Below are 23,190 nucleotides of genomic sequence, written 5' to 3' on the forward strand. Positions count from 1 at the left end.
ACTAGTTGATCCTTACAGGCCACGTTGATTTAATTGTGTGTTAAACATGTATTTTGGTTAGATAAAAGAATTACATAGTGGAGGAATTCTGCCCAGGCCAGGCCACCTAAGAGGACCTATAACTAAATGTTATAGTAACAATTACATGGTTAGGTCCAGAAAGCAGGCAGTGATACTGATGTAGTAGAAAAATGCAAAAAAGTCATGTTTTTCCAATGGGTCAATGCAACTAAAGTTATTTTTCTGGGATGATGATTGTGTTTCCAAAACACAGCGCCACAAGATAACTGCAACACTCCTAACCTTCTCAGTTGGGAGGCCCTATGTATGTGCTGAGTACTAATAGTTCATGTTAATAATATTTTGATGACCTGAATTCTGTCCCTTTTCCTTGTTCTTGCCAGTAGAGCTTTCATCCCAAGTGGGAAAGGTGGCAGGAAGCTGCTGAGAAGGCTGCATATTTGGAGGACTCTTCATTATGTTGAAGTGGGAGTATAGCTGAATAACATAAAACTCTGGAGAAATGTATGCTGAAGGCAAGGAGATTAATGGCAAGCTGCAAGCTGTCATAACCTAATTCCTACTCTGCAGTGTGGTCAGTGACTCAGCTTTTTTTATGCTCATAAAGGAGGTGCAGCACTTAACTGCTGCAGCAGTTAGAAGCTGTATCAGTCAGTAGTAGTTTCCAGTGACACTTTTTATGCAACTCTCTGCACAGGTAGGCTTCTTGAACAGGTAAGAATACGAGGAGTTAGTGTCTCTGATTGACATAAACATCTTTGAGGTTTTATGGTTTTTTTCCATCTTTTCCCCCTTTTTTGCATTATGTGATGAGAAGCTGACAGAAAATGGAATTGCTCTTAAGTTGGTCAGAGTGAGGTAGACAGTAAAGAGCTGTTGGCTTTCTCAACACTCTGGGGATTTCCAAGTTCAGATGCTTTCCAAAACACAATGGTCACTGACTTTTTTTTTTTTTTTTTTTTCCTCCTGAGAGTGGCTGAGAATGCAGCAAAGCCTGAGCAACAAAAAGTTACCATTAGGGCAGATTTGTGTCAACACAATGCTTGAGTGAGTCTTTTTAGCAAGGGGGGGGGGGGGAGAGAGAGAGAGAGAGAGAGAAAGGCATGTTGCACCTGCCCCACCACTTGAAAAAGCATTGCCCTCTGAAAGTCTGGGGTGTGGGAAGTAGACGTTGCTTGAATGTTGCCACTGTGCAAGTGTCCCAGCAAATCAGTTTTGTGCAGGAAACAGTTGAGACAGTTACCCTCTGAATGCCAAAAAACATGCAGGTTATTAGATTGTCCAGTGTGTTTCCTCTTTATCTCTGTCCTTCCAGCAATTTCTGCCTTGTTTGGTGTCATCCTTCTGGGAAGGTGCTCTCTGAAGAGCAGCAGTGCTGCTAGGTATGTTGATAAATAAAGTGTGCCAGACCATGTGACAAAACTCAGAGTGCAGCTATTGGGATTGCTCTGGAAATAAGTAAGATTCCTTTCTGTTTTCCCCAGCAGCATGATTTTGAGGCATGGAAGATTACAGTCCTAAAGCTCCTTGGAATCTGTTCCTCTTGGATACTGTTAAAATACTGTTTGTAACTGGTGTTTGCTGGGAATGCAGATTGGGTTTGTGATAGGCTTGCACCGCAGGTCTGGTGGAATCAAAGCTTCTGATCCTGGGAAGGAGGGTAGAACGAGTGCAGCGTATAGTGATTCTGGGCAGCGCGCTAAAGGGGCTAAATGTTTCACCTGCAATCTGGCCAGAATAGGAAGGTTTTGGATGACTTGCTCATGTTTATTCTCATTTCTCTATGGTTGGGAGCTATACCGTGTTCCAGCATATTATTTTTACCCTTTACTTTTCTGTCTGAACTAGGCTCCAAGCAGGTCTCTATTGCTACTGAGTGATAGATACACTGTGCTCTAAATCACGTGTCATCAGGTCCTTTGGATGCTGTAAAAACCTTTCAACATGGGTGTTACTGTTGCTACGTAAATACTGAGCTACCTATAAGGATTTGATACTTTGGCTTTCTACCTTTGTACCTAGCAGGAAGAAGGGTAGCCAAGCACACGTCACCTCATCTCTGCTGACCAAGACTGTTAGCAAAAGAGGACAAGAATGACAGAGGCAACATCTTCTGAAATAACCCATGAGGAAAATAAAACAGCTCCACTAAAGCAAGCTAGATGGGTAAGTGGGGTTGCCTCTCTCTTCTTGTTGATGCTATTGCTAGGCATTAACTAGGATTTAGCATTGCTCGCTCTTGCTGAAGAGAGAAACAGATACGTGTTAGCTCAAGCCCATAAATGAAGAAAAGAAAAGGCGCTCTCTCACTCCTGCTCGTTCACTACAGTCGGAGGGCTGGGAGCTTTTGGTTCTCAAGCCGCTGGACTTGAGAAAGTGGACTGTAATTGATGCTAGCTGGCAGTGATTGAGAAGGGGTTTGGTACTAGTTAAGAACTGGCTGAGCCCTGGTTCCATGTAATGCAGCCCTAGTTTAGTACAACCTGTTCCACTACCAAGTTGGGTGTGTATGTTCAGAAGGGGAGAAGGGAACCGTAGCTGCACCAGAACCTGCCCTGGTCCTTTGCAGAAGCTGAGTGCTCCCATCTGCTGGAGAAATCAGCTGCCTGTGGGGGACAGATGTTGCCATTTTATGCTGTGAGCATGTAATTAACCAAAAGGAATTGTAATGTGGTATGGCCTTGTGGATAGCCACTCGCTGTCAGCCGCAAAAGCGGGCTGATGTGTGAGGGAAGGCGGCCCGGGAGTGAAGGGTGACAGTGAGGCAGGCAGGGGCAGTGCTTGAAAAGGTCACAGTCGCACAGTGCCCCCAGAAGAGGAGAAGAGCAGGTCCAGTGATGCCAGCCAGGGTCAACCAACAGTTCAGTGATCACCAGGCAAGTTGGTAGGAATGAGGCAGGTCTGAGGGAAAGCCAGGAAGTCAGGCTGGCTCATCACGGTAAAAGGCAAAGTACAGTCGTACCTACAGCACAGCTCAGGCAAAGACATTAATGTGTAATTAATTGCACCTGATTAAGTGCAGCTTCCTGAGCCAAGGGGCAGAGGTCTGGGGCAAAGCTTGATTTTTTTTTTTTTTTTTTTTTTTTTTTCTCCCAGTTTAGCTGTTTTCCCAGAATATAATCCAAGGTTACGCAACTGTGCGGTATTAGAACAGACTTTGACTATAAGCAGCTAAACCTCTGGCAGAGTGTTTGTGGAGGGAAAGAGGTTGCAGAACCTGTTTGGGCACTCGGGGCCGTGACACTCATTTCCTTATCTTTCACTTAGCCTGTTCAGGTTTTATTGTATTTGCTGTATGAGCAAACTTCACGTTCTGTCTCATGACCTTCGTGTGAAGCCAGTTTGGCGTCAGTTCTGTGGGGTTTACGCAAGCAGTGCCACCATTAACTTTAGTGGGAGTAATGCTTGAAGAAGGATTGAGGTATTAATTAGCTTAAAAGTGAAATGTGTAACTGCAGGCAATAAATGCATGTTATTATTAGAGCTACAAAACCATGCAGCAGTCAGGCGTAAGATAATGTGGAATTCTGTAATAGATGAATGTGCTCTTTTCCCAAAGCACTGCTTGTTCTATCAAGTCTAAGTTGTTGCTCTCAAGAACAGTTAAGTCTGTAGATGTTGTGGTTTTCCGGAAAAGCACTGAAATGTCAACTGATTTTTGACTCATGACAATGGCTGCGGCAGAGAACCTGGAGCAAGATTTTTGGAGTAAGAACTAGTCTGCTTGTTTCAGATGTCCAGTGGTGAGACTATCAGTGCCAAAACCGATAAGTGAATCGCAGCTTAAAGAAAGGAAAATAGTTACTGATAGCCACATCTCCGTACCCTGCATAGTAGAATGCATGAGAGGGTATTGTTACTTTTTTTTCTTCCAATCAAAACAAAAGGAAAAAAGAGCCACCGTAAATGTGAAAGGAAGTTGTTGGCAAGCTAATCATTAGGAAGGTGAAGCCAGTCTGTTAAGAGTTCAGTGAATGCCATGAATATATTTAAACTGCACAGAGAAAGAGTTAGGCCAAGCAAATCTGACAGAGCTTATGTTGATCCTGTTTTGAATACTTAGAGCATCTACTTGTTCTGAACTTCAGTTGGCTTTGGTACTGGGCAGAACTTAATTAGTAGATGCTCCTACGCTACCTTTGTTCTTTGTCACTTCTGTTCCAGCAAGCTGAAAGAGCTCATGAAAATAAAGCAGTTAAGAGGAATAAGGCGATATACTTCTGGGGGGAACTAGCAACTGGACTATTTTTGGAAAGCATAGTGGCCTATCATCATAGGATGAGTGGCTTAACTGTTTATTTCTTTATTAGGTTATGAGGTATTTCATGCCATTGCTAACAACCAAACAATGAGTTTGAGTGTTTGGGTGGCGTTTGCGTTGCATGCTGTTTGTGTTTTGAATTATTAACTTATCTCCTTAAATTGCTTTGATTTTTTTTTTTTTTTTTGTTGTTCTTCTTGTGAGGTAAAATTCAGTAAGCTAACCCAGGATTATCCTTTCAGCCAATGTTTTATTGCCCCATCTCACAAACTCCAGAAATTGCAAAGATCCGTGAAGAATGCAAAAAGGAAAGTTTCTGGTACAGAGGTGAGTAGTCCAAACTTGTTCTTCTCTCGGTGAGAATGACTGCTTGATGTGTTTATGCAGAACTGGCTGCAAAATGCCTTGTCATTTATTATAATATATTGGATTTGTGTTGGAATATTATTGTGTGTCAGTTCTGTCACCGATGTTTAAATTGAGCAAGGTGCTAGTATAGAAGTAATTGAATTATTTCTGTAATCATTGTAAGTAAAGGTGGCGGAAGGAAGCTCTTAATAGCTTACTGTGAACTCGTAGTCATGATTAGAATGCCAACTCTGTGTTCATGAGGTCAGTTATTAAACCAACTGTAGGGATGTTTTATGTTATTACGTACTCCTTCTTGCCTTTGCATGTGTTCAAGAAGTGAGCAGATCAGTGTGTAGGTTTGACAATAAAAACAATAGCAATAGCTATAGCCAAGAAATATCAAGCTAGCAGGATGGCAAGCCTAAGGGCGGAATTCACAGAAGGGATTTTGGGGAGGTTGGCAGGGACTTGTGGAGGTCTAGTCCAACCCCCCTGCTCAAGCAGGCCTAGCTAGAGCAGGTTGCCCAGGGCCATGTCCAGGCGGGTGAATATTTCTGATCTCCACAACCTTTCTGGGCTACCTGTTCCAGTGCTTGCCCACCCTCACATTACAACAGTTTTTTTTCTTATATTTATGTGGAATATTCTGTATTTCCGTTTGTGCCCAGTGCCTGCTATCCTTTCAGTGGCTACCACTGAGAAGACTCTATCTCCATCTTCTTTACTCCCCCTCATCAGGTTTTTATACATGTTGTTAAGATCCCCATTTCCCCCCCCCCGCCCCCGCCCCCATGCCTTTTCTTGTCTAGGTCAAACAGTGCCATTTTTTTCAGCCTCTCTTTGTATGAGAAGCTCCAGTCGTTTAATCCATCTGTGTGGCCCTTCACTGGAATCGCTCCAGTATGTCCCTGACTTTATTGTAGTTCCTTGTTAACAAAAGGGAACGCCTGCAACAAGAAGAAATGGGAGAACGCAGTCTAGAACTCCCTGTAGAATAACGATTCCCCAAGGAAGATGAGATGGGTTGTTCAGGGAAGGGGAAGTGGGGCTAGTTCTCAGCTCTTCTGTAGGCTGTTGCAGGGAAGCAGGGCGCTGGGGCAGAGCAGACATTGCAACATTCTCCTGACAGCACTGTTTGCTTGCCTTAAAGAAAGGATTGGCCCCTCCCTGATGTTTGAAAGAAGAGTTTAGGTATCCTCTTCTGCAAGACCGCGCATGGTTTGAAATCTGAAATACAGAGGGATTACACCCTGCATTTCCTTCTGTCTGGTTTAGTGGCTTTCCTGCTCAGCACTAGGCTTCTGTAGATTTGTTCTTAGACACCAGCCCTACCCATGCACCGACAGGGGAGCGTGGCTGCCTGGCTTGGGTTTGTGAGATTTATTGGGTGTCGAGGCGCCTAAAGGATTAGATGCTCAGTGTTTTGGAGCCGGATTTGTAAGTCCGTTGCATAATTTTTTTAAATATAAAATAGACATTTGCTGAGGGCAGAAGACCTGAAAGGGGTTTCTGCATTTAATTGGAGCTGCTGTCATCACCAGTTTAGCGATATGGAAGGGAGATATTAAAATTTGGGAAGTTATTACTTATATAATGCATTAGCACCAGATGCCACAACATGCCTTATGGCAGGCAGAGTGTGAACAAATCCTTGCTTTGAAGAGATGGTAGTCTGAAGGAGCAGGTGTAATAGGTGACAAAGACAGCTACTCAGTGTTGGTTTTATGGTGATGGTATAAGAAGAAGAATGTATTTATCCAATAGGTAACAAATTTTGTCTGATAGCAGAGATGTTAACTCTTTTTTTTTATTATTTTTACAGCTCTTCCTTTGTCTCTTGGGAGCATGCTTGTCACCCAGGGCCTAGTCTCAAAAGGTAAATAGACAAAAGTACGTGTTACAAGTACAATTACTTTTAGATGGCTAAGTTAGGAAACTGAGGCTCTAGAATTACTATTGCAATGCATAGGTCCCTGAAGCTTGCTACTTTTTGCAAAGTCAGTACTCTTCTAACTGATCACCAGCATCACTGTTGTAATGATTTGGTCTTTAGCTATGCATTGTCACCTTCATCCCTTTGAAGGAACGTGAGCTAGCAATGGAATTAACGAATTCAAAGACTGGTGGCTAGATTCTGTCGCTGTGACCATGTGTACTGGAGTGGAGTCTTCACTGGGGCTGCCTGTGGGGCAAAGCACCGTAGGATCTGAGCAGGGGCGTCAGAATCTGGTAGCGTAGCTCTAAGTGTTGTGTTCTTTGGGAAATGCTGGCAACGTTTTTACAGTGACCGCGTCCCAATATGAATACAGCTGTGGTGCAAAGGGACAAGGAACACTGCCAAAAGGGGAAGACAGAGAGGTCTTTATTGAGATGACTTGTGGTCTGCAGGGTAAAACAAGAGAGAATTGTATTCTGTTTATGTAGTGAGTGAGCCTGATTCTACTCAGTACACCTCAAGTTTCCCTTCTGGGGATCTTGACTGATGATAGGGTTGAGGATAATGTCTCAGGTGAAGAGTGAAGAACATCTACCCTGAAGACTGCCAAGATGGGTGTATCTCACAGAAGCAAATAAGTCAGAGTCCTCTAGGCTACACGAGCCTGCAGGTGCAGTGAGGGCAGGTGGGAGAGAAGAACAATCACAGGGCTTCTTCTGGAGCAAGAAAGAGAAAAGAATCCAGGGGCTAAAAGGAATGGGTGGCAGGAGACAGCAAACAAAGGAGGTGGGAACGGGGACGGCTCAGACTTTTCTCACTTTGTGTGGTTGCAAGCCCCTTGCTTTGTCACAGGCGCTATTACTCTGTCCTGCCTGATGAAATGTCCTTCTGAAATAAGATGAAGAGGAGGGCTCAAACAGGAAACCGGAAAGCTGTACTACTCTGCAAGGGGCTGATGTGGGTTCCCTGTTGCATCCTTGGCCTAAGGGCTTGTAGGCAAACAGGGGAAGTGAGGGAAGGAACAAGGCTGGAAAGTGTGTGAGGGAAGGCAAGGGGTTACACGTTTTTGAAAAGCGGTGAGTAGTGCTGGGAAGGGCTCTGGGGTTCTCTCAGGAGCTAATATGGCAGGCACCCTTTGGCCCTGGGTACTCAGAAACTGGACATTTCTGATCAGCTGTGAAATAGCAAATGCCTGTTTTCAACAATCACTGTTGTGTCTTAACAATTGCGAAAGGGTGCTGTTTAGAAACAAATGCCAATTTTTTCTACTCCCTCCCCTGCCCCCCCTCCCCCCCCCCGCCCAAGACCACATTTAAAATATACGTGTTTTGCATAGCTGCCTGTGGGCAAAGGCCCCTGCACTTAGCATAGGCTAAATGCTCCTCTGTGTCAACTGCAGCGCGCTGGCTCTAGAAGGAGCTGGAGCTTCTGAGCCTCACTGGCACTGTGTGAATGCCTGTAACAGTGAATCCAGTGAATTCACTGCGCTTGGCCTCTGCTGTGGCTGCCTTGCTGTGTGGAGCTCTGCTGCACAGCACAGCGCTCCTGTACCAGACAAACGCTGCTAGAGAGAGGCACAGTGGTTCCAGCTCCTAGAGGTCTTAACTTGGGGGATGTGGATTTTGGAGGGAAAAGGTAAAGAGAATCTTTCTGTTTTCTTACTTGTTCAGTGAACTGTATTCTCCTCTTAAAGACCAAAATGCCGGTATGAGTACGATGAGTGTGCTCTCTGCTTTCCAGAGGAGACTAGAGATCTGTGATACAGGTTACCGCTAGCCTGGTCAGTGGGCGCCGAAAGCTGCGAAGAGCAGTCTGGGCCTACTTGCCTTGGCACGAGGAGCAGGACCCTGAATAAGAGATTCTAGTTCCCTATTACATCTGCAAGGTTTGTGGTGAGACATGACCCATCACCTCCTCCTGCCTCAGTGCTGCAGGGTCGCCATCAGGAGCCACGCTGCTTTCAGGTTGATTTGCATGCTAAACTAGCACTTGGACTGAATCCTGTGCAGTCCAGAGTGTTTTCCTCATATGAGCTAGGCCTCCACTAAGAACTAGTGGAACGTGTCCTGGTGTTCCTGAATCTAAGTGGGTGGACCTTGAAGTTTTTTGTATGGTCTTCACCTTCAGAAGTGCAAAAGCTTCTAGGAAAAATACCATCTTTGGTTTTGAGTACTGGTGTTTTTTTCAAGTGAATAAGCGTTCTGACTCTTTCATTTTATTGTAGGCATTTTCTCAGCAAGCCCAAGATTTGGATCGTTACCTAAGGTAGCAAGTAAGTTGGACCTAATTCTCAAATGAAAGGAAAGGTAACTTACAGGTGATCTGCAAACCTCCAGGAACCGCACTTTCTTGTGAACTGCAAACGTAGCTCTCTGGATCTCTTTTCAAACTCTTCCCGTTTTGGAATTTATGGGATGTTACCACAGTGCTTTAGGAAAGCAGAATTCTGCTGTGTTTAAAAAAATAGAAGTATTAAGGTTTTTTGAACGTGAACGTTTTCAGTAGCAGTTTATATGTGTTTGCGCTATCCTCTCAAATATGGCGAGAACTCAAATCTCATCTTTATTTTATAAGCAGCGTCAGCCTGGTTGATCTGCCATGCCTAGCAGACGACACAGCTAACGTATCGAGGAACCATCGTGGTAGAACGTGTGTTCCTTTTCATACGTTCATTATTTATCGTAACTGGCTAGTTTAGGCCCAGGTTGCAGAAGAAAGTAGGAACAAAATGCAAACAGTGTAATATAGTCATGCCACTTCTCAATATCAATTTCAATAGTGTATTCAATACCAAGAAGCAAAGTTTGTGTTCCTCTGAGAATGGTTTTGTTCGGCAGAAAGTTGTGGATGCCTAGGTAGTAGTCTGATTCTGTAACGAGTGGAAGGCTGAAGTTCTGGCTTCTTTGAAATCCTGGGAAGATAGAGTTGGAGTGGTGATCATCAGAAATACCACAGTGTACATAAAAGGGCAAGAGAACTTAGTGCTGACATAGTGATTGAATTTCACTGTGGGCTGTCTTTGCAGTCTGCTGCCCTGAATCTGGAATCTTGTGATTCCAGCTGAATGTGATAGCCTTTTCCTGCCTGCGTTGTTTTGGACCAGTTGCTGTGTTTCATGGTAGCTAGCTGGATGTCAATAGTAAGTGGAACAATCCCTGTGGTACAGTATAACTCTACCTATGGTTGTGAAGTGTTTAGAGAAGATGAGTTGCGTACGGTTCATTGTACGATTAAAAAGGAGCCAATTACAGGCTCCTCGTTTGAGCTCATATATGAACGATCTTTTGTGATCTGTCTTGACAGTTGCCGGCGTCCTGGGTTTTGCCGTTGGAAAGATGTCATACGTAGGAGAATGCCAAAAAAAGTTCCAGAAAGCTGGTATTGTACCCTTTGGTCCATCAAAGAAAAGGTTTGTCTTTATTTGCATCACTAATCCTAAATCAAAATAGTTTTAAAAATAGAGTAAAAAGGAGATGTAGCAAAACCAGGTATTTAAATTCTGTGCTCGGGGCACGAGGTACTACTCCTCTCTCCTTAAGTTGTTATATGGCAGTATTGGAAACTACCACATAATTCTTCAGAAAGAGAATTTTAAATTTTTAATTTTAAAAGTTACTTTTTAACTGTGGTGGAAGAGTAGTTACTGGTTCTCTTTTCGTCTAGTATTGTGCCTCTGAAGCGTCTCCCCATCTTTACCACTTAGCCCTTTGAGTCTTCCTTTGTACCATACATCAGGCCAAACGTACTGCAGATTTTTTTTTCTTGTTTTTTTAAACAGTATCCCTCTATGTCAACAATAATTTCAACCTCAACCCACATTTCAGCCTCCTCCTCTGTGGCTCTGTCCAGCCTCACACTGCTATACCAAACCATGAAGACCATAAGCTGCAAGGGTATTTTTTCCCCTCACAACTCTAACCCTATCATGGATCTTCCCACTTGCTTCCTGTTACCTGTCACCTCCAGGTTCTAGTTACTGTTTTCTAAATTTTGTGTAAAGTATTCTTTCCAGCCAAATCACGCCTTAGCTTCTTCCTAACCTCCTCGTTTGGTTGCCGCTGTTGCTTTTTGTTCCCAGTATGGCTTCTCGTATGCACCTCTCATGTGCAAAATGCACTTCCAAAAGCCCTACCTACAAGATCGTTCCCCTCTCTGTATTTGCGTCTTTCCCTCAGGCCAGCCTAAGCTTTTATTCCTATGAAAATGCCTAGCTGATAATGGGAAGCTTCATTGTTTATGTGTCAAAGCAATTTTTATATACTGTTTCTACTTCCACGCTTTTCCAAACAGCAGAGCTACTACTTTCCTCGCATGGTATTGTGCACAGGTGGCTGTGTGTCACTCTTAAGTGTTCTTCCGCCTGCTCCTAGCATGTGGTTCGTTGTTATTGATATGGCAGGGACTGCCTTTTCCTGCTTAGAAAGTCCTATTATACTCTGATGATTGATGGAAACAACTTACAGGTAAGAATAATAATTAAGGAGTTTTATTGGTTTAGACATTTGGATCATATTTTTCAGTTTCCATCCCATAAAACAAGTTACGACAGTTGGAGAACATAAGCTACGGATCACTTTGTTTTGGGACACTTGCCAGTGAGCCATCTGGTTATATTGGAAGAAATCTAGCAAACTTCTGGAATAATTTATTTGCCTTCCATGTTGTAGGCATTGTCATCATACCTGCAAAGAGTGCGAAGCAAAATCGGGATCAAATGAGAAAGGAGATCTAATGCCTTCAGCATCTTAATGCCTTAGCCTCAGGTAGGCGTACTTGAAACTTAAAAGAAGTTCTTATTTTCTTTTTCGTGTTGAGTGGTGTTCCTTCTTGAAAGCTTTGAACAACATAGTGAAAATCACAGATTTGGTTTAATTAAAATCTGAGGATTATTTGCGGAAGTCTTCTCTAGCTGTGGTTTGCGAACAAAATTTGTTTCTTCATTTTTACCTGATATACCTTTTGTGTTAATTGTAAATCCCCCATTTCTGAGGAATTTCTGATTTAGCTGCAGCAGTCTCAGTAAGAACACTGTTAATGCAGCTCATTGGAATTCATTTGGGTGGTTGGACTACTTGTATGAAAACAAATATAACTCCTTTCTCTTTCCAACTTTTGTTTCTTAAGAATCAAATAATTATAGGTGATGTTTATATTTTTAAAAGAACACTGAAATACTGAGATTCTAAGAGCAGGGACAGTTGGGGGTGGGTTAGTTCGTTTGTTCATTTTTTTGGCAGTACCGTTCTTTGGCCGCAGCCGTAGTGAGGGCGATATGAAAGGGATGCTATTCAAGGAAGACCTGCGGGTGCAAAATGGAAGAACAGCCAGCTGTGGAGTGGGCAGAGACAACCCACGTGATCTTTTCACCCTGAAAAGGGAAAGTTCCCCTTGAGAAAAAGGAAGGTTTACAGGATAGAAGCAGGGGAGGTGTTTAAAACCACCTTCACTCTTTGCCTATGAGAAACAAGCCAGCAGCTGGGCTCTTTAAAAGCATTTTCCCACATTCTGCTTGGGGTAAGCTGGCCTGCATTCTCGCCGGCAGGAGAATATGTGAAAGTGTTTGCAAATAGCTTGGCGCTCTCGAGCAGGGGGAGAGCCAAGGGCCAGTCTGAAATCCGGCCATGCGAGTTTGTCACGGCTCTGGCTGTGGCTCAAAACAAAGTTCAATGCCGAAATGGTTGAACTGAGCCTCTCGGGCCCACGTTACGTAGGAAGCGAGGCCAAGGTGCTGCAAATGGTCCCTTTCTCGCTCTGAAGGATATCACTGTGGCCAACCTGTAAGGAGGAGTATCCCGCCAGAACCGGTTAGCTACAAGGAGGGAAGAACGCGGGATGCCACAGGCTCCTGCAGTAGATCCTGGAATTTCTGCTGTAGGACCTGTTCCAGCTCAGATGCTCATCAAAGATCTTAAGTGGCTGACAGAAGAGTGGCAATTGGGTCTTGCTGTCTGCTCCTTTTTGAAAGGTCTGGAGAGCCTGTTCAGAAACATAGTCTGAAAACAAACGCAAGGCGAGTGGACTTTTTTCAAGGAAAAAGCCATTATATTTGGGCCAACGTGGTATTTTAAATTTAGTTGGAATCAGTTTGGACAGACAGGTTTTTGAAATTTAGGAAAATGAATATTGTAAGCCTGGGTTGTTTTCTGTATTGCTAAACAATGAAAGTAATAACCTCGTAACCTCTTCAACGCTTTAATCAAAATTCTTCATTTAGCTTTATGCATTATAGCGTAGCGTGCTTCACTCGTTCTTCAGGTAGCGCGCTATAAGGACGCACAGAGACCCTACTGAGTGTCCTTCACCGCTACCAAGCTAAACGTGCGTTCCCAAGCTCTGGCATTGCCTAGGAGGACAGCCCAGTTAAAATCATGCTCATACTGAGGAGTCCAAGGGTATTCTTTTATCCTCAGAGACGCTGCAGAGCTCTCAGAGAAACCGCTAGGAAGCCGTCCGTTTTCTATACAAAATAAGATGGCACTCAGCTTAGTGCTTTAAATAATGTGTCCTCTCATCCGATGTACAGATGCGGTGAAGATGATGACGATCCTGTGAACGAGCTGCTTCTTACAAGCCTTCATTTTGCCAAGAAGAAATCAAGTCTTTGATTTGGTGTAAATTGGCTCATTCGGAATTGTTGCATCATGTTTGCAGTAAATACCACTTTCTTGTAATGCACTTTTTCTCCCCTTTCTCCTCTCTCTTCTCAGCATGTTTTTTTTCCTCCTTTGAGTGCAGTTTAGCTCTTAGTGCTGAGAAATTAAATTTGTCTGTTGTACTTAAGATGCCAGTGAAACTTTGTGTAGCAAGCAAAATGCCATAAGCTGAAACATTGGTCTTCTACATCAAAGGAAAGAGTGGCAGGCTGTTTAGAGGATTTTGCACAGTTCAGCAGCTATCCAGTCCCTAAACTAATCACTTGTTTGCAGCATGTTTGGTACCAGGCCAGAAGTTCATACTGCAGAATTCCTGCACTGAACCAGCTTTTAATAGGCCAATTTTACATAAACGTCCCCTTTGCCAGGGATATTAAAGTATGCATCACAGTCCGAAAGAGCAAGAAAATACCATACTTCTGGACAATTGGTGGCCTGCACACAAGCCAAGGCTAATTGATAGAGCTAGACAAAAAACTAGATGGCATGCTCACTGTGTAGCTCAAGAAAGCAGGAGCAGACACTTCCCCCTAGGCACAGTGATGGTGTTTACTTGGCAATCCAGTGTACTGCTGTTGACAAGTTAGGGCTTCACTGTCAGTTGCTGAAGACTTTCCTCTGTTTTCGTTACTGCTATTGGTTTTTAAACTATGCCTACTGTTATACCCGTCTTTTTGGGTCAGTTTCTGGGGGCTTCTTTAGCAGGAACAAAGAGACTGCCAGCAGGATATATATCACTTAGAAGTGCAGAGCCGTTATTAATTGGTTGCCCCACACACACACACAGCGCAGCTGGGATGTAACACACGAGCAGACTAAGTGCTCACTGTGCTTACCAGGCACCTGAAGACTCTCTTATAGCCAGGGAGGCATCAGCCAGGAGGGCCATTAACACACACAGGAGACGGGGTGGAGGGGGCTGCATGTGACAGAGGGCTGTCCTTTCACGTCAGACTCCCCCAGGCTGTTACCTGCTGGAGGGGACTGAGTGGCTGAAGATTAATTAGCTACTTATTCTTGCTTTAAATGTAACCTTGTTCAGGCTTCCTATTATTTTGCTGTAATAAATTTACTGCTGTATAGAAATTGGTGTCTCCTGTTTTCTAAGTCGATATCCATACTGTGCAAGAGGCAGTACTCCGATTAGCTGATTGTATTGATCCGAGTTCATGAGTTACTGTGGTGTAGTTATGAAAAAAGTTATTTTCTGAATGTTAGGTGTATTAGCACTATATTAGCGTACATCAAAGAAAAAGTGAGCGCAAGTTATGAGCAAACTTCTTCAGAAGGTCTTTAAAAGTATCTCTCTATCCTTTGGGGAATTTATGACTGAATAATTTTTAAGTCCTTCAAGTGTCAGGCTGCACACACATAATACTACTTGATTTGGGAAATAACAGGGTTGTCCTTTATTTTTTTTCTTTTTTGGCAAGATTATTATTTAATACTGTTAAAATACAGGTTTCCCCTGCACTGCTTTGACCAGCCAAACCATTTCTGGTCAGGTGCACAGTTGGGCAACGAGCCTTCGTAGTGAGATACTAATGATGTTGCAATATTTCTTAAACATTACATGATTTAAAATGTTGGAAGTTAAGTGTAAGTTAAGTGACTGTCCCTAAAGCACCAGCTATAAAAGGACAGGGAAGACTCACAGCGCGCTCTGTAGCACGTTGTCTACTTTCATAAAATTGGAGCCAAGTGACTTTTACTGTGCTCTGACTTACAGGGGTGTTGGAGTTTTCCTGATGCCTGGAAGTATATTCTAGAGGTGGAATTGGACAGATGCTGGATTTTTTTTTTTTTTTTAGGAGTGGATAGTTTACAGTCCCTAGTTAAACTCTTAAGCCCCTTAAGATTTGATAAGGAGATATGCAAAAACACTGTCTAAGTCCCAAAAGAAGATTTAGAGGAACACAAATGTTTGGAGTGTTGGTAGTTATACTGCATGACTCAGAAAGGACTATTTAAATGCATACGGATTATTTTACATTATAATTTTAGGCAAAGGAGGGACAGGAAGAGCTGGAAAAATTTTGCTCACCTTAGGTGTTCTCAGAGCCAGCCCCTCAGGATTTTTCTACTCGGGAAGATAAACTGATGAACAGGAAAGAGCGCGCTGAGAACTGTGAGTGAGTACAGCCGTTTTGTAGCAGTCGTGCACAATGTCGTGAGCTGAACTGTGTTGACTCTTCCTATGATAGTGTCAGGACAAGTTGCTGAGCTGGATGCATTCCATGCAAGTCAGTTAAAGAATTTGTTTTTAACAGAGGAGGAAATTAGGGACGATCTATTTCAAAAACATAAGGCAGAGGGAAGTCTGTCTCGGTAATCTTTATTTCAGTCTGGAGTAAGAGGGAGAGAAGCTGCAGGAAGAAAAAAAGAGCTGATCCTATAAAGGATCAAGCATTGTTTATATGGTGCTAAAACTTTTCTTAGTATTTTTTCCCTGTAATAATAGGCTATGTATTCCCTTTTGGCAGGAAGACGCTACAAAAAGGTTAGAAAATCAAATGAACCTATATAGACAGGCTCCTAGTGAACACTTATATCTGGAAAGCAAAGCTTACTTTCTTCACCCAGAGACTAGGGAGTTTTTAACTCTGTGCTTATGGATATAACGGCTTAGTGGAAGTCCATAGCCCAGAGAGAAACAGAAGTGTTGCATAGCTGAGTGCTAAAATCGAGAAAGAAAATACAGCCTTCAGCTGCAATGCACACAAAATGAATAGCTTTACGGAAGCCTCAAACCGCTTTAGGCAGTCTCATGAACAAAAAAAGACTTGAGGGTAGAAGAGGATATATACATATATATATAGTGACATTAACTTCAGCTGCAATACATTGTTTTTCTTTGGGGACTTTCCTATTAGCTGTTAGAAATCATTTCACAAATATTGCATTCAGTGCAATTTAAAAACAAAATAAAGGGGGGGCGGGCACAGAATCCAGCTTCTGGCATAAGACTTGCAGTAGTTCTGTATCTTGGAAATACAAGGCCACTTTCTTTAGACACTTGGCTTTTGTAAAGTTTTCCCAAATGTGTGTTTCATTTGAGGAATCACCTCTGAAATAGCTGGATTGGTAGAGTCTTGAATTGCCATGAGTATGAGACACCTACGACACATGAAAATTCCTTACAGCCTTCATAGAAGGATATCACGCCTCACAAATCTGTTAGTGTTTTTTGAAAGTGCAGATGTGGAGACAGAAACCTAGTCTGTATTGTGCATGTGGGTGGGTGGGTTTGTTGCTGAGATCTGGGAGTCATTTTACATAGTTTTCTGAAAACGTCAGATCAGTGGTCTGCGACAGCCAACAAGCAAGTAGAACATTGAAAGTGCTTAGGGGAAAAATGAGGGGGAAAAGCAGGTTTATACTACAGAGCACTTCTGTGACGTGTCCATATCTTGAGTGTTGCAGCACTTCCAACCCATCCCAAAAAGTTTGCGAGACAGCTGAGAGGCGGAAAAGGGCGGGGGGGGGGAGAAGAGGTATGATCGGAGGTACAGAATGGTTTCTTCCCAAGAGATTAAACACAACCCTCCAGGTGGAAAACAGCTCAAGGGAAGAGGAGGAGTATGAAGTCTCTTAACATCAGGTAAGGGAACAATTAATTGCCGTTTTTCATTAAGACGACAGACAACCAGTCAGCACTCAGTAAACCCAGACTTTAAACAGAAAAGCAGCACTTAATACAGCACCATTACGTGATGTAGCTTATTGCCACAGGATACAGCGGAAACAAAAAAGGGGCACCACCCACCCAGAGAATTGGTGGCTATGAAAAGGCGATTGGTGGCTATTAAACATCTAGATTTGCTTGGTCAAGTTGCAAATTTTGGCTCAGAAAGCACTTAACTTCTTGTCGTAGGAGGACAGAAGGACATACTAGTGGAGGAGCTCTTTATTCTTGCCTATAAGCTCTGCCGAGTGCCGGCCAGGATGACCATTATACTGAGTCTAATGTTCTTACAGCTCTTCAAGAGCCAAATGAAGAGTCCTGCCAGATGAAATAAACCACAAATGTAGCTAACAGCTAAGAACAGCGGCTGGAAAACCTCCATGTGCAGAGAACAGAAGATTCAAGATTACTGAGAAAACGCATCTCAAAACTCTTTTCAGATTACAATCGGCTACCTTTCCCTGCAGAGGAAGGGATTAGGGTGGGAAGGCAGTGTTTTTCCTGTTGTCTTTCTTTGACATTCAGATTTTCTGAGGGCAATAGCACTTCCAAAGCAGATGCTAGAATCTTGCACACACACACACACACACAAAAAAAATACTCGATCGTTTAAGCATTACCTCTCCAATATGTGCACTTTGAGCATTCAGCAGCCATGCTATCCAGGTTAGGCACGTTGGCAAGCTCAGGTAGGTCAGAGCAAGAACCAGTTTCAACTCTTCATCCCAGAGGTGTATTTTAAACCTACCTGTCATGCGCATCAGCTGTAGGCTGAGATCTGCTACAACTGACCTGCACAAGCCCAAACTTATTTCCTGCTACAGAGAGGCTCGTCAGATGTGTAATATTTCAAAACACAGCCCGAAACCTTATCTGGCAGCAAATGCTTGTCATTTAATCACTTCCATTCCCCCGACTAGCTCTGTGAATCAAGTAGATTGTAATAATCGCAGACGTTGCCTCTGGCCGTTGTTAGACACAAAGCCTACCCTTGTCTAGGCAGGGGTTTCACGAGCCATCACTAAGCAGCTGGCAGCTCTGGCCGGCCACCCCCCCCCCCGCCCCCGGCAGACAGCTGCTTTTTGCCCAGGCTGCTTTTTGCCCTCGTTGTACTACCCTCTACTTGCGTCCTTACAGCGAGAGCCTGCACGCGTGTCAGGGGCTCCCTCTTGCCCTGCCGCACAGTAAATGCCTTGTTTCTACAAGGCGGCCTTCAAAGTCAGTCGGTGGGTGAACGTTATCGAGCGCGTAGAGGTTAACAGAGGAAAAAGGAATGCAAAGAGCGCTTCCTGCAAGCTAAGGGGACCCTCTTCAGCACACACACAAGCACAACCATATCTCTTAACAGAGAACCAGCAGAACTGTTCCTACTTAGCCTGGCTTACTGAGAAGATTGTCTAGACGTTGTTAATAGCCATCGTTGATGTTTAGGCAGCTCAGCTACTGCCACCAAATTTACCCTTTCCTGTACCAGTTACGCTATTCTAAAATAATCCAAAGATAGTTAAGATTAGCAACTTTAATTCTGTATTTGAAATAAGCAACATTTATTGCGGCATTAGCTTTATATAGAACCTAATTTTAGCTTTAGCGACACTTTTCCTTTTTTTAAAAGGCACTAGAAACGTGCATCTACTGTGGATAAAAAAGAATAGAGAACCATGTATATTCTTGCACATAAGGAATGAATTTAACATTTCTGTTTTTGGAAGCAGTTCATGTCAAGATCTTATACCCTGAAAATACAGAGGCTCACAGCCTCATCCAGCAACTGGAAAAACAGCAATAAAAAGGTTGTATACTACCGATTTTTTTAAGTCTGAATGATCTACTTTGAGCTTTGGCAAAGGTAAGCTATCAACCTCTTAATTTCTCCTTCATCTTAAGCTTTTTTGTCATTTCAGGCATTACTGAAAATTTGGTTTATGCCCCGTTTATCACACCGGGCAAAGAAAACACTGACAGTATAAACTTAGGGCCTGCTTATGCCCAAAGTTGCTTTGGCTTAGCTGAACTGCTACAAAGCCATAGGAGCAGACCTGAGGCAAGGGGTTGAAATAGCACCGAGATGCAATTTGTCCCATTCGTCGCCTCGAGACTTAAGAGCCAAACACAATTTATTGATTTCTACAAACCATTTAATAATAGGCAACCAAACCGCAAAGAGTAAAGAAACGTTTATACCACTAGTGTCTCACGTAGCAGGTTACAGAGATAACTTACTCCGGCTGCAAGTCAGAAAGCTTGGGTTGCCAGCAAAGCCCTACTGTCAAAGGCGTGAGGCAGCACGACGGCCGAGGAGCCGAGCCGCGGTCTGCGCCGGGGCAAGGGATGAACCCGTCCTTGCTAAAGGCAACCAAATGGGAATTCCAGCCCAGGCAAAACAAACTACGGCTCTTTCAGCTTCCAACAAAGGGTGGACGAGTCAGGGTTCCTTTCTGAATCTCAAACAGGCATGACGCTTGTGACTTCTGTCTGGAATAGTACACGCTGTTCCCCAGGCTTCCACAAGGCTGTTTAAGCTTTCAGCGAGTAAATCAAAATATTTTCGTTTCCCCTTCTCTTTAATTGAGATAGGCTCCAAACAACTCTTAACAGAAACAAACACCAAAAAAGGTCACGTTATGTTCTTTTGGGGGCTATAACCATGACCATTACTTTGGGGGAAAGACAGAGCTTTACCAGCTGTTAAAGAGCTGCAGCAGCACGTTTACACAAACCTCTCTCTGTGCTCATGCCTGTTAGTAACAGGCAGTTTTAGGATAACGCTACCAGCTCCTTTCCATTGGGCGTTGCAACTGCATGTTGTTAAGAGCTTTAAGAACTGGCAGAAGCAGTCACTTTAAAGCTTTTTTAGAAATGTAATACCTAGGCAGTCACCCTCATTTGCTGCTGTTTGAATCGAGATGTAAGCGATAATTTGTTAATTACAATTTATTTGGGGGAATAAGAGGATTTAATTAGCTTTACAATAAATATGAATCATTGAGTTAGTTCACGTTTACTGGCAACCCATAGATACGGTGACCCATAGGACTACAAATCTCTTGTAATGCTTTTTTAATTTTTTAACGCTTTTCGGTTAAGTCAGATTATCCAACTGGAAATGAACACGGAAATCCAAAGTGAAATTCTTACTCTGACCTCTGAAGAGCAGTGAGCGACCTGCATTTAAGCAAAACAGCTGGTCCACTTAGTGAATTAAGAAAAATATGTTGTGGGGCAGCTGGAAATATATTCAAGCATAAGACAAAAGGGTCCATCATGCTTTCTGCACGCATTCACCATTCTTGCTTGTTCTTTATATGCAGACACACTGTTCTCAGTGACAATAACCCGCCCATCAGCTCAAAGCCACTCAGGTTCGCTTTGAAGAAGAGCCCAAATAGGAGTAAGGGCAGTCTAAATAGGGAAGTTGTGTAACGGGGTAGGGACCACGACATCATGAGACAGAAGAAAACCCTCTGGACCAAAGTGGTACCAACGGAACGTGTGCTGGAAAGGGAACCAAGGAGCCGGACCAAGGAACTCACAGCCGTCCAGAGAAGCAGGCCTTCAACCCGTGCTTTGCCACACGCAGCACGCTCAAAGTGCTAGTTTTCACACAACACTAGTTTTCAATGCATTATCAAACTAACAGCTACAATCATAAAAACCACCTGCGTTGAATGCTCATTACAGATGTCACGTGAAGCCAAAGAATTTGAACTGGTCGCCTGTAAACCCAACTTGTTCCTAAATAAATGTATATCCTCCTCTCTTAGAGATAAGTAGATATAGCAATAAAAGTATTACATTCACCTTAGACATCTTATGTGTACGCTATATGCTATCTTCAGCACAGAGAGTACAACTTTAAAACAGCATTCATCATGTATATGCCTCTTCTTTTTTGCCATTAAGAAAAAAATTCTAATACCGTTTATACAAAATGTGGCATGTGCCCACCTAAAAGATTAATTCGAGGCAAGGTGCTCTGAAGCAAGTCCTATTTCCAGGTTGCGGGCTCCTGATAACTCTTTGCAAGAAAATTACCAGCACACAAGATGAGCATTCTCTAAACCTTATAGCTTGCAAGGGCTAAGTGTTGAAAAGATAATACCTATTTCATGACCTTGCATGTAAACGGCAAGGGGTTAAGTCCCATCTGCCATCTGCGGCTGGTCTATACTAGATGGTCCACAGTCACTACCCCAAGAGACAGACGTGCACACAAATAGCCGCTAGTACACTGGGACAGACACAATGCGTACAGGCGGTGCGCAGTGTAGCAAAAGCCCAGAGATTTAGAACAGGGGAACGGACAGGAGCAGGAACGTACGGCCTTCAACCTGGCCCACGATTCCTGCCTACTGTTAAGTACTTGATTACACATAAGGAAGTTTGCTGGCACAGTAGTAATTTTCCCAGTGAACGCAGAGAAAGAACAGAGGGAGCGCTATGTTTCTGTGGAGCGTCCGCGCTGCAGAGGTATTTACGTTTAGCCCTACAGTCAACTCCTGAACCAATCACTCCTTTACATAAATAAAAGGAAACAACTTGCAGCATAAAGCATGCACCAAGATTCCCGAGGCACACAAGTGAAAGTCACTGCACTCTTATACCTGAGAAAATCCAGTATCATTCAAAATCCTCCGGAAAGAGAAAAAGAGAGGCATTTTTATTGGCAAGCTTATTGCTCAATAGTTTGTCTGCTGCTGGTGCTCAAGTAGCTTTTCCCTTAATACAAGAAGCTTACTCCAAGGTTCTCTCACTCGGACACTTTTCATTCATCCAACATTGTCATTCATTGAACAGAAAAAGCATTCCTTCTCTTTATAGATGGGGAGGAAAAAAAGCTATAGCAATCTACTCCAGTTTTGTCATCTAAATCTTCAGATTCCTGGTATTTGCAGAGCTCACAGCTAAGAAAATTCATCACTTTCATGATAAACCTAACCACTTGTTGAAGAGCGCATAAAAACACTCAACAATATAACTTTGTCAAACTTGCTGCACTTCCACAGCTCTCCCATTATAGCCCTAAGAAGTGTTCACACAGAGATAGTCTTGAAGTTGCACCGAGAACTTACCTGATGAGCGCACTCCTTTTCAGGAGATCATCTCCCCCAAAAGCAGTCTTCCTGTCTTGATGATTATAAACAGTGTTGGCTCTTTAAGCATTCTCATCTCCCCATTTTTTTTTTCCTCATTTCAGCTGACTGCTCTGTACCTACCCACAATAATCTTCTCACGCATCTGCTTTGCTGGTGCTGGTCAATCAATATGGTCTCCAAGAATTTTCCTCTTGGTAGATTAAGTTATTTTTCATCTCTAATAAAGATGTCAGTAACGGTTTTTTATGCTATTAACGTCAGCATTTTTCACTCACCTATAGCCCAAGAGCCAAAATAAATACAATGCTGTGCGATCAAGCAGCAGTTCAGAATTTCAGCTGGAAGACTAGAATATCTTTGTGTTAATGGAAGAAAACATAGTACTATTTTGATTGAGACAGAGCAGATTACGCAAACATTAGAAAAAACCTCTCCAGTACAACGTTGTCAGTGTAGCTCTTTCCTGATAATCAAACCTAATGCAATATTCCCTTGACCAGCATCTCTTCCCCAGAAACAGTCTCAAACCCATCTTTTTTTGTCATGACATGCACAAACTGAGAAATACGGCTAACTCCACAATGACTGAGTCAAGATGCTGTTCCAAACTCTCGGCAAAGCTTGACAGGCTGAGCCTCCTGCACTTAAGTGGAGGTATTTTAAATATGTGCTGTTTCATTCCATTATTTTCTTCTCAAATGACTGTCTTAAGAGATCCAGTGTGGGCAAGTCAGAATACTGCTCTACAAATACAGTGGTCACCCTGACACATTTCTGCTCATGTATACTGGTAGGTTCCTCAGCCCTTTTGCCCTGAACTACTGAATTACAGCACCCCAATTTTTACTAACCAAGCATGACAGCACGTCAAGGTTTCCAGCATATCACTTTCAGACAAAACCAAGTGAGAGATTAGTTCTACAGGTAACTTTTAATGCAAGCCTTGAAAATTTGAGAAGATTCTGATATCTTTCCCTCCCAGTACATCTCTGATTGTATTTATTACATATATTTTATCTTTCTCTATACAGTCATAACATTAGTTATTGCTAGCTACCCTTCTCACTCTTCTTAAGCAAACAGTTTGTGCTGTTAAAACCATGACACTTCACATCAGTCTGGCTTCCCATCTATGCAAAATTACACAATATTAAGCCTAAATACATCGGCTTTAATCTTCCGACAAG

At 43.1% G+C, this 23,190-nt stretch overlaps 1 protein-coding gene across 7 annotated transcripts in view; it reads left to right on the plus strand.

Moving 5' to 3' along the window:
- Positions 1-14,308, plus strand: part of LOC104148697 (OCIA domain-containing protein 2) — a 26,506-nt gene extending 12,198 nt beyond the window's left edge. For all 7 annotated transcript variants that reach the window (XM_068940950.1, XM_068940951.1, XM_068940949.1 and 4 more), the window contains 7 exons: positions 2,044-2,187; positions 4,525-4,609; positions 6,456-6,509; positions 8,794-8,841; positions 9,873-9,978; positions 11,237-11,332; positions 13,093-14,308. In XM_068940950.1, the coding sequence (XP_068797051.1) occupies positions 2,116-2,187; positions 4,525-4,609; positions 6,456-6,509; positions 8,794-8,841; positions 9,873-9,978; positions 11,237-11,318 (447 nt within the window). In that variant the 5' untranslated portion in view covers positions 2,044-2,115 and the 3' untranslated portion in view covers positions 11,319-11,332; positions 13,093-14,308. The remainder of the gene's footprint in view (positions 1-2,043; positions 2,188-4,524; positions 4,610-6,455; positions 6,510-8,793; positions 8,842-9,872; positions 9,979-11,236; positions 11,333-13,092) is intronic.
- Positions 14,309-23,190: the final 8,882 nt, after the last annotated feature.

Source organism: Struthio camelus, chromosome 4 (genome assembly GCF_040807025.1).
Source record: "Struthio camelus isolate bStrCam1 chromosome 4, bStrCam1.hap1, whole genome shotgun sequence".
Lineage (NCBI taxonomy): Eukaryota > Metazoa > Chordata > Aves > Struthioniformes > Struthionidae > Struthio > Struthio camelus.